Below are 12294 nucleotides of genomic sequence, written 5' to 3'. Positions count from 1 at the left end.
AAAAAGTAAGCAAGGGTTCTGAATGCTGAGTATCTGGACATCTTGGTAGAGAAGGATAAAAAATGTTAAAGAGGATTAGAATTCAAAGGAGGGAGAAAGTTAGCTACAAAAACTTACTATTTTTTAACCTCCAAGGTCAGCCATAAAATGGGCCTAGACATTTCTACCCCTCCCTATCACCTAAAATCTTTTTAAACATCTCAAAATAAAACCTTTCAATCAAGGGGAGAGGGAAGGCTTAAAATTCAATGCTTGGAAAAATAAAGAATTGGTGTGAAAGAATTTCAGAGTATATATTGAAATATCAGATGTTCCCAATTCTGAGAGTGAAGAAACGTCAGAGGCTTCCTGCCTGGGGAAGGAAGAATGACATGCCCATCAAGGGGAAAAGAAAGCATAAAGAAGAGCCGATGGCCCCATTGCACGAATTTTCAGTTTAAATACTGTTTATCTTTACCTCTGGACAAATGGCTTTTCTTGGCCTTGTGTGCTAAGAGAATGCAGAATTAAGCTCCACACCTAAGCCCTTTATCAGAAATCATGGCTTCCACTGCCATCAGGTGGTGGCAGTGAGGAAGTGCACCAACCAGATTCTTAGAGCCTGGGAATGCCTATGTGAAGCCTATGATATAATTAATCTAAGATCAAAGACTTAAAGATTGCAGTAGTAGAAGGCAAATTGATGATATCTTTGGTAAGAAATTTATCTTCTCACCTGTCAATACACAAAAATGAAAATTTTTGCTATTAATTTGGGGTGAGAAAAAAGATTTCTCCTTTTTTCTTTTTCATATTAAAGATCACATATTTAACAATTCTAGAATACCTAGTCTGATACTATCTGTCATCTCAAACCCAACTCCTGGTGTATTTTATATATGACTAAAATTGCTTCACTGTTCATTTCAGTGGCGCATATAAATGGATTAATATGCATTTCTAGCACGCATCAATAACCTTATCTCAAACATAAGCAATTGTCTCACTGAAAGTGCAAAATTCCCTTTTTATCTTCAAATTAATCAAATAACAATTTTTGACAACTTAGAAGTACAAAGCACAATAGTAAACACAATTCAAAAACCATCATATTCTCCAAACTCATCACCAAACATATCACTGATAAAATCAACGTCAATATTATTCACAAAAAACATGCTGAATGATTAACACATCATTCTTGATAGTTTCCTTCAATATAATATTTGACATTTTGGGCAGTACACCTTCATTCTACTGTACTGAATATTCACTCACAAATGTAGCTTTTTTCCCATTATCTACGCACATACATCGATTTGATTGTCTTTCAAGGCATGTGAACACAAGGCTAAGAAATTGTAGGCAAAAACGTGAAATAATCACACTGGGTAGATGTTTTTACAATTCTCAATCAGATGTTTTCATATGGTAGACACAACATAATTTTGTCGCTAAGTATATTCTTGATCTTCATTTTCTCCCGTTAAATCCAAACACACCATCCATTCTGTCTCTGGACATTCCAAAATATTAATAATTCAACTAGTTTTCCCTAATTTTCTTGGTTCTGTTCCCATCCACCTCCAACACCCCCAACCCCCGTCTCCTTTCTTGTTTCAGAATGCCTAACTCTTACACACTCGAGGTGATTTTTACAAAATCACTCTTTGGAATGCTCTTCCCTTTTCTCTCCTTAAAAATAATCTCCCACAGCTAGGCGCCAATGTCTTTCTTTTACAAGATCAAACTGCCTAAGAGGACGAGACTGAAAACCGAGTAAGCGAAACATTTGGGAATGTCAATGAGACAGCGTCCTCTCCTTCGAAAAGAAAACACAACTCTTAGCACAGAGCTTTCAATAGAGCAAAAATACTTTTTCCCGCTGTGCTCCTGTTCCCTCCCTGACCTCCAAGACACCTTTCCTTTTTTCTAAGCCCCGGTCGCTCTGCTATGCGTGGGCCTGCCTTTCCTCCTCCCAAGGAAAAGCAAGCCAGGGAGAAAAGAAAAGGTAGCAGTCCCCTTCTCGCCGCGCCTGCGAGCTGTCAGGATCGTGCCCCACGACTCACCTGGCAGGTGCGGCCGCCCGGAGAGTTGCACGAAGCGGTTGAGCTGGCCAGTCCCCCGACCCCCGCTGCCCCCACTGCCCCCGCCGGCCCCGCTACCTCCGCCGCCGCCACCACCTGCGGCGCCTCCTCCCCTCCGGCGGTTCCTGTCCCAGCCCTGGGCGGCCGACATGCCGGCTAACGACTGCCGCAGCCCGGTCGCGGCAGCCCGTGGCCCGGCGGCACTAGCCGAGCCTCCTTCCTGGGCTCCTCAAGAGACCCAGGAGACAGGGGAAGGGGGAGCGCCCGGTCTCACCTGCGGCCAATGACTGACTTACTTGGTGACAGACAGCCAATGGCCAGTCGTCTTCTTGATAGGTGGAGGGAGGCGGGGAGAGACGTGGTAACCATAGCTATGGCTAAAAAAAAGTGGGGGGAGAGAAAGGCAGAAGCAGCCACTCATCACTCGTATCCACCGCGCTAAGCGAGCCCGCTTCGCCAGGACTCCTGCGGGATCAGGCGGGCCAATCGAAGGCCGAGTGAGCGAGGCTACGCCTGTAGAGAGTCCCAGCGGCAGTCCCGGCGGCAGCCCCGACTCCAGGCATGTTCTGGATTCAAGAACTCTGCCCTGTAAACATTGAAATCAGAAACAAGACGCGCACGTAATACACATGTTTGAGGACAATACAGTGTTCCGCCAGCTTTACAGACTGAGATCCTTTTCCCTGACATACACAAAGAGGGGGAAAAAACCAGGGGCGGGGTCAAAGCTTGACTACAAGAATGAGGTATTCCTAGGTTTTATTTGTCTAGTCTTTCCGTCGACTGGCGGAACTCCTCCCTTACTCAGTATAAACCAGATCCCAAGCAAACAATTTTAAACCTGGTTAACAAATGTAGGAAGATGTTCAAGCTCACCAGTAGTGATAGAAATACAAATTAAGACTCCTCAATGAGGAAACCTTTTCAGGTTTATTACGTTAGTGAGGATTCTTAAAATAACACCTAGCAGCAAATAGAGTGCCAAGAAAAAGGTTCTTTCATAAATGACTGACGGCTATGTAAATGTTTTTGTTCAAACTCCTTTTTGCTCATAGAAAACTTTAAAAACTTTAATCAGCTGGAAGACAGGAACAGGTACGGATGATCAAGATCAAAGAAAAATGTAGATGTACAGATCAGAAATTCCTGTTGTTCCAAAATTAAACAGAAAATTTGGCTTTGAACTTACTGGGCGCAGTGCAAAGTGGGAAAGTACCAGATTATTCACTGATGTTTATGAATGATATGGGAAAACCATGTAAATTCCTTAAGGAAAAAAAAAAACTTTTCAAGATTCTTACGTCTGATGGCGTTTTTACTTCTCTTTCGCTTGATGCTTAGAGGAGACCTAACGTGATGCAGAGAAAAAAGATAATCTACTGGAACTGAGGATGCATATCTTCTTGGTGCAAGTTTCATGTTGCCACTGGCCCCGCCTCCTTATTTTGCTACTTTTCGGCCCTGTGGGCAGGTATTTTACCCCTGAAGCATTAGAATGCACTTCTTATAAAAATGTTGGAGACCTGAAAAAGTCCATGGCTCTAAACCATGAAAATCAAAATTAATTAAAGAATCTGTACCATTGAGTAACCAAATAGTAGATGAAGTATCCTTTATAGGAATACTCCTATAAAATTTTTACATGATAGACTGTCACAATTTTGCAACCCCTAAGGAATTTGGAGATCACATTGAGCATCAACCACTGCTGTTATCACGAAATGAAAGTTGAGACGTATATGCCTCTAGAACATAAAAATGTAGTAGCCTTGTAGAAAAAATTGAACCTCAATCTCATCAGACATCTATAAGTAACCATCAATTTATAGGAAATAAGGAGGACAGAAGAAAATAAAAAAAGATACCACAGAGATGCAAAAAGCAAATCCAGACTATGGAAATTCTACAGGGTAAGCAAGCAAATTTCTTCAAGAAAAATTGCACAGGAAAAAGAGATCTGGAGGGGGAAAAATCTGTAGATTAAAAAGAGACTTGTGATGATTGTGTAACTGTGAATATACTAAAAATCATTGACTAGTAATGGTTGCACAACTTTGTTAATACATTAAAAACCACTGAATTGTACACTTGAAAAGGGTGAATTTCATGGTATGTAAATTATATCTCAATAAAACTTTAAATAATATGGGAAGGAGGAGTGGTTGGGGAGAGAGGTGAAACAACATTGGCTTCCCTTTAAATGGGTAAATTATATGTGAATTGTATCTCACTAAAGCTGTTTTTAAAAAGAGCAACATAAAAGACATATCAATGAATTGCAATAACGTTCACACTTTAGAAGTGTTACCAAACCAAACTTGGGTCCATTCACCCATGTGCAGTAAAAGCTATCTACTGACACCAGGTTGTGGTGAAGGAGAATGCAACGTTTACTAGAGGCACCAAAAAAGGATTATGGGCAGCTAATGCTCAAACAACCCGAACTCCCAGACGGATTTCAGGGAAGGGTTTTTAAAGGCAAGGTGATGGAGAGAGTCACAGAGTGTGTGATCAGCTCATGAATAACTCTCTGATTGGTTGATGGTGAGGTAACAGGGTGATGTCACAGGGGTTAATATCATCAGTCTTCAGGCTCTAACCTGTCTGGGGGCTCCATGTTCATGGTCATCATGCAGTTAGCTTCTTCCATCCAGTGGGGGTTTCAATATATGTAAAACAATGCAGGAGTGTGCATCAGCCATTGTTATCTATGTCCGTCGGGGAAGATCTAAAGATTCTGTGACTCTTCTATATGGCTGATTTATTGTTTAAATTGTCACCGGTTCTCCTGGCCCAACTGCTATTTTTTGTTACTACGTGTTCACATTCTTTAAACATTAACTCTTGAGCCAGCCTTTTGTGACTCAGGGGAGGCCAGAGAGACTAAAGCTTTTCTACAAACAAGAGGCAGTGGAGGACATGATGGTGTGTGTTGGGCAAGGGAAGGTTCTGTCCCAGGAAGGCCCCACAGGGTGAAATAGTGGGCCTTATGTGAATCCTGAGTCATACAAACTGGGGAAAAAAGCATTGATGAGACCATTAGAAATTTGAACACTGAATATTTTATGACATTAAGGAATTATTGTTAATCTTAGGTGGAACAATATTATTGTGACTATGTTAACAAGAGTCTTTACCTTTTAAATATACATACTGAAATATGTGTGGATAAATTATTTAAGTCAGTTATTTGCTTCAAAAAATATAGGACCCAGCAATTCCACTCCTAAGTATATACCCAAGACAAATGAAAACATATGTCCACACAAAACTGTGTACATTAATGATTATAGCAGCATTATTCATAACAGCCCCAAAGTGGGAACAATCAAAATGTCCATCAACTGATAAATTGATAAACAAAATATGGTATATCCATACAATGGAATATTATTTGGTAATTTAAAAAATGAAGTACTGATACATGAATGAACCTTGAAAAAATCACGCTAAGTGAATGAAGCCAATCACAAAAGACCACATATTATATAATTCTGTTTATACAAAAATGTCCAGAATAGGCAAATCTAGAGAGAAGTGGATTAGTTGTTGCCAGGATCTGGAGGAGAGAAGGGGCACAGGCTTTCTTTTTAGAGTGATAAAAATGTTCTGAAATTAGCTAGTGGTGATGGTTGCACAATTCTGTGACTATATTAAAAATCACGGAATACCCCACCTTTGTATATGTCAAAAATTCTTCATAATAAAAAAATCTAAAAATTCTCCATAATAAAAAAAATCTACAAAAATAAGGCGATATTAATCAATAAACTGAAAACCATCTAATATAGTTTCATAAATATATAATCAATTTTAAATTCCATAAACAAAATGAAAAATTTATTCTGAACTAAATTTAAAATTATTAAATTATTTTAAAAGCCTCTTAGAAAGGTTATAGCCAAATGTTTTTAATGTGGAATTTGTGTACTGGTGGGTATTGACATGATTTGGAGAGAGGCCTTCAAAATAAGTGCATGCAGACAATATGTACCTATTCACATGAGGTAATATGAAGTACATGATATCATCTATAAAGTAATCATGCCAAAAACATTAACTTGAATGGAATCAAGATATAAGCATTAACATCCAGTTTGCAGGAACTTTCAGGGGACAAAGGAACAAGTTAAATGGCATGTGAAACAATCTAACAAATCCAAGGGGACAGTCTCCATAATATCTAGACTGATCTCCCCAATAAACCAATATCATGAAAAACAAAATGAAACAACACAAAAACAAAATGGAAGGGTTAATTAATTCTTAATGACTTAATAGATCTAGGCAATGATAATCAATGGCTGCTAGCATAACAAAAAGAAACAAGCAGGCACTAAGTCGATGAAGTATTCTTACCAAAAAAAAACCAAAAACCTGAATTAAGTCAAAGTTTTAGCTCTAACTACCAGTTCACAGGAAATAAAAAGACACAGAATATGTTAAATGATATCTTGGGGGGGTGTAACCTGAAAATATATAATGTGGAAAACTCTATAGAACAAATAGCCTGTTTTCTTCATTATATTTCAAGGAAAAGGAGGAGGAAAAGGAAACCTACAGATTACTAGAGTTTGAGTTTGAGACATAGCAACCAAATGCAGTGTTTGAGACTTGTTTACATCTTGATTAGAACAAGCCAACTATTTTTTTAATGGGAAAATTGGATTGGATATTGGATTATACTCAGGAATCGTTAAGTTTTTTTAGGTAATGTAGTTTTTTTTTGGATTTTTTTGCTCTTATATTTTGAAAAAGTAGACTGAAATATGTATAGGTAAAATGCTATGATGTCTAGGATTTGCTTCAAAATAATCCAGTAAGTGGGGTATGGGAGACAGGAAGAGAATGTAGATTAAATAAGGATGGCCATGAGTTGATACTTAATGTTGCTAGGTGGTGGGTACTTGGAATTCATCACACTATTCTCTCTGATTTTGTGTATATTTGAATTTTCCCCTCATAAAAAGATTTTTTAAAAAATAGTTCTTAAAAGAACAATTCCAAATTAAAGGAAATTTACAACAAAATGTGTGCTGTCCTCTTGAATAAATCAGCCTTAAAAAAATTTGAGGACAACTGGAAAAATTGGAATTTGGAGAGGTTATTAGAAGATATTAGGATATCATGATTATATTTGTTACATGTAATAATATTAAGCTTATATAAGAAAATCTCTTTGGTGGGGGTGGTACAGCTCAGTGGTAGAATGCATGCTTAGCATGCACAAGGTCCTGGGTTTTATCCCCAGTACCTCCATGAAAAATCAAAAACAAACCAAAAAACTTTAAAAAAATTTTTTTAGAGGGAAGGTAATTAGGTATCAACTCGCAGTTGATACTAACTCAGAAAACAAGTCAGTTGGAATTAGCAAGAAGTCTGCATTGAGAATATTTTCCAGGAAATTCTCAGTTATAAGTGTTAAATACATACCGTGATTCAAACAAATTTCCAGAATGAATTTCCAGCCAAGATTTTATAATTACAACATTTGATGTAGTGAGGAAGTAGAGGATTGAGGAAGTGGTGAAAAGTACTCACTGTATTATGAAATCTAGTTTTTTATTTATCATAGTAGTGTCTTAAACTCAGCACTGCACTATGTAACCCAGTGGCTCTCACTGTGACTGCATTTTCAACTAATCTTAGACCATTTTGCAAAATATTGATGTTCAGGCTCCAGCCAAACCAAGTGGATCAGAATCTCTGGAGCACAGGCATTGGCCATACTTTTAAAATTCCCCAAGTTACTCTAATCCACAGCCAGGGTTGAGAAAACAAATGCAATCCTCTGAACCCCAGTTTTATCATGTGCAAGATGAGAGTAGTATCTTCTGTTTTAGCAACCTCTGAGTGTTATTGTGACAAAACCAATGAAACAGTATTTGTGAAAGTACATGGAAAAGTATGTTTTATGTAAATGTAAGGTCATATTCCCACATTAACAATCAATGTATAGCAATCCTTTAAAAATGTTTACCTCTTGGGTTGTTGGTTCATTTTTTGTAAAATAGAACCCAGGATCATATAAATTCCTTAGAGAATAGTCAAAGGTGACTCACTGCTTGTCATCAGCCCAGATCAAATAAGCATTGACACTGAGAGCCCCAAATAATGAGTCTTTAGTTTACTTAATTACAAAAATTATAAGCATTATACACATATGCATTACACATATAGATGTCATAGAAATGCAAAGTACAAATTGTAGCTAAGGTTAAATTTGGCTGCCCAAGGAAAAGAAGGAAGAGGGCTCCCATTACTGAGAACCTTTTGTGAACTAGGTACTTGTAGGTATATTATCTTTTTAACAAGCAAAGTAGCCTACCACAGTATTATTTGGAAAATTAAGTCATGAAATCATTTTAACAGGTTATGACCAGTAATTCTTTTTTTTTTTTTACAACTGTAAGTCTAGTTATAATATAACCCGATTCAAAGATATTACATGGTCATTTACTATGTTCCCCACATTGTACATTTCATACTCATGATTCATGGCCAGTAATTCTTAGAAGCAATACAGTGGGAAAAGAATAAAAATATGAACATGAGGAAAGGATCAGGAAGGTCTTAAAACACATTGCCTGTAGGTATTTAAGTTGGAAGGGTCTGCTCAGGGGAAAAATGAGTGGACTCAGCAGCTCTTAAGCTCCCCTCTCATGATTCTCAGGCAGGGGTTTTATCAACATTAGGGCAGGCAACTAATGTGTTTAGCAAAGTTTTAGGCTCCCCAGAAGCTAGGTAACTTGAGCTCTGTCTCACAAATGAATCTGGAAATTGAGAAGGCAACTCTTTGCCCCTCTCCTACCCTTACTTAAAACAAACAACAAAACAAAACGAATTTGAAGGCTTCCATGTTTCTTTGTGTAGTTCTGGAATATAAAGGTCTGAATTTGCCGCTAAGGTTTACAAAAAAGACTGCTGGCTTTGCCAAAGTAAAACCAAGATTTCATTCTGTAGTGGGGAAGGAGTTAAAGAACTCTGCTTGAGATGGCATTGGAAAGGTAAGCTTCATCAAGGAACTCAGATTGAATCCTAATGGAGCGAGAAGACATTGAAAGCTTTAAGCAGAGAGGTGACATGATCAGATTTATGTTTTCAGTGAATTGGGTTGTGGATTTATACTGGTGGCTATCCACCACCACGGGTGCACCTGCCTATAGGCAGCAGCCTCAGGGAAAAGACCTCTGCTCCCAAATATCTTCTACCTGCCATACTAAAGATCTATCAGGTCACAGTATGAATGTTTTGAGAGCAATGTAACTAAAGATTGGAATTCTTGTTTAGGCTATGATTTAAACGCAATACTGTTCTAGCACTAAGCCATACAGTCTTATAACAGTCAGTTTTGAAGACAGTGTTCTTGTAGTTGTGTTCTGCAACTGAACAGAATTAAACTTTAGTTTATTGTTAATAAGTTTCATTTTTTACTTGCCATCAGGAAAATGACATAATGTAATGCAATAATATATTATTTTAGTTGTTATGGGCTAAGGAGAAGAGGACAAGGGCTGCCACACAACATTTAAATGTCACTGTCACACTGTGTTTATGGCATCATAGCAGGCAGCTCAAAAGCAGATTTCACAGTGGTCCCAATGTTCCAAGCCCAACAAAAAGTAGAAGTTTATTAAAAAAGAAAAACTGAATAATGGTCGATCATTTTCAAAGTTATGTGAATGAGTCACTCGAGTGTTTACTTCCTTCCTTCAATAATCTAATAGAAAGTTCTGGGCTAAAACTAGACAATATTTTCCAACATCTGCAATATTGAACATGAAGTCCAGATATTATTTTCTGTTCCCTATTCTAGAATAATTGGCTTATACACTCATTTAATGCAGATTTAAGTAATACTAACTTAACTGCAAGGGAACAAGACAGTTTTATGAAGACATCAACTGACATCTCATTAAACTGACATTAGAGGAATGCGGTCTGGCACAGATTTGTGAAATACTAAGTTGGATAATCCCGAACACGTAAACAAAACTTTGAAATTATTAATATCATTTTGTATTTTTGGTGTGACAGGTTTATATGAACAAGCATTCTCTGCATATGTTAATATTGTTTAAACTAAATTACCCAAGCAAATTAAATAGAGAACGTAAACTGGGACATATTTTTCTACTTTCTTCCATCATTGGTGATTGTGGTTCAACAAAGCAACATCATTCATCACAGTAAATTAATGTCTTAATGTGAACTGTTTTGAGTTTATGGTTATTTCATTTACAAGTGTATTCTGATTGTATGTTTTATAAGCACTATAAGCATAAGGAGCTTATAAATAATTTATGCATGTAAGTAACATTTTGATAAAAATAACTTGCCAACATTGAGGAGGAGGCCTTTTTTTTCTGTTTGAAACAGGATAACAAAATTAAAACATGGAATGAACTTTACTCAGTTTTAAGAAATATTGTTCTACCAAGTTCTCCTTGCTTAGGTTAAATTGAGTTTGTTTCCTGAAGCCCACAAAATCCTAATACTCCACCTCTAAAGTTGTGAGAAATAAATGCAAACCATAAACGACAAGTATGAGATATTCACTACACAAAGTAGATTCTTAAGAGATGCTTTTTAGTTGGTCATCTGAGAGAAGGGAAATAAGATGATAATGTGTAAAATTGTAATGGTTCTAAGATTGGCTCAACAGCTACATGGACAAATATACTGTGTCTTTAAATCGAATTTAAATTTTAAAAACAATGAAAATAAACTTACTGTATTATCTTTAATAAATGGAAGAATATATAGAAAAAGTGAAACTCTCGTCCTCACGCTCCACTTAATTCTACTCCAAAAGATGGCTAACAGTTTGATGTCTGTCCTTCCAGATGATCGGCCCTGCATTTACATATGCGTATGTGGACCTTGCAGCTATTCTATGTCAGTTTGCTACATCGATGCGACCATACAGAGCGTATTCTGCATGGCTTTTGTTCTTTTATGCAATATGCCTTGAGTACATTGGATACACAGGTATTCTTTTCTTAACAGGACTTTGTTATCCTTTTTTTAACCTGCAGATATTATTTTATCACCTTTGGTGGAAACAATAAGAGTGAAGACCTCGTAGCCCCAAATCAGCACTGTTGCCTTTTGGAATACAAGTTTACAAACACAACAAAAAGGTGTTAAAGAAATCCAAGGACTCCAAACAAATTCAAGCAAAGTTAGATTAGCCTTCAGCACCTGAACAATCTTTCGTTTCTAAAAAAAAAAAAAATTAGGGGCTAGGAAGGGGAATTTCCCTAAATGGGAAATATCATTTGTCAAGGTCTCAGTGGATCTGGGAATACTCCTGTGAACCGCATTGCAGAGCAGGCTGAAAAAGCCTCACTGACTTTCCTTTTCCTGAGAGATTTGTTCACAGGACAATATTCTGGTTTCTCCATGCAAATTTCACTGCTTAAATCAGGGGTTTTGAACCTCTTGCAATCTGATGATGCCTATGGATACTTTTTCAGAATAATGTTTTCAGTGCATAAAACAAAATTATGGGATTACCAGGCAAACCCATTATACTAAAATAAAGCTATCAAAATATTTTAAAAATTATATTTGCAACATAGTAATTCATGTGCCTCCATATTAACATATTACATAACAAGATCTAGTGGGAATCTAATAACCACTATTGTTTAAAATAGGATATAAACAATATTTCAAGGTATTTGCAGTAACTGTAGTGGGATATGAAAATCTCTGAATTTCTATTGGTGACAAAGTCACAGTACAGCTAATACCACTGTGGTTTGTTGCCTACATTGATGGAAATGCTGTTTCTGTTAGAGAATTCTTTAAATGATGGTATTTTTCCCTATCTATATATTAGATTCCTTGGAGTATTGGTTTGCTAAGGCTGTCATAACAAAATAACACATACTAGACTTAAACAACAGAAACTGATTTTCTCACAGTTCTGGAGGCTAGAAGTCTGACATCAAGGTATCAGCAGGACTGGTTCCTTCTGGAGGCTCTAGGGGACAATCTGTTCTGAGCCCCTTGCCTAGCTTCTGGTGGTTGCTGGCAAACTTTGGCATGCTTTGGCTTGTAGCTGCCTCACTCCAATCTCTGTCTCCATCACCAAACGATGCTCTCCCTGTGTATCTCTGTGTCCAAATTTCCCTCTTCTTACAAGGAAACCAGTCATGCCGAATTGAGGGCTCACCCAAGTCCAATAAGACCTCATTTTTACTTACTACATCTGCAAAGA

At 37.3% G+C, this 12294-nt stretch overlaps 1 protein-coding gene across 3 annotated transcripts in view; it reads right to left on the bottom strand.

The window, feature by feature from the left end:
- The window catches only part of KLHDC10 (kelch domain containing 10), a 48622-nt gene extending 46174 nt beyond the window's left edge, over positions 1–2448 (bottom strand). Inside the window, exon 1 of one of the 3 annotated variants that reach the window (XM_032483332.1) lies at positions 2049–2448. In XM_032483332.1, the coding sequence (XP_032339223.1) occupies positions 2049–2217 (169 nt within the window). In that variant the 5' untranslated portion in view covers positions 2218–2448. The remainder of the gene's footprint in view (positions 1–2048) is intronic. The other 2 variants (XM_032483333.1, XM_032483334.1) reach the window with 2 other exon arrangements.
- Between the last annotated feature and the right edge of the window lie 9846 nt (positions 2449–12294).

The sequence above is a fragment of the Camelus ferus genome, chromosome 7 (assembly GCF_009834535.1).
Source record: "Camelus ferus isolate YT-003-E chromosome 7, BCGSAC_Cfer_1.0, whole genome shotgun sequence".
In the NCBI taxonomy this organism is placed as follows: Eukaryota; Metazoa; Chordata; class Mammalia; order Artiodactyla; family Camelidae; genus Camelus; species Camelus ferus.
This window is presented reverse-complemented; position numbering and strand designations above follow the sequence as displayed.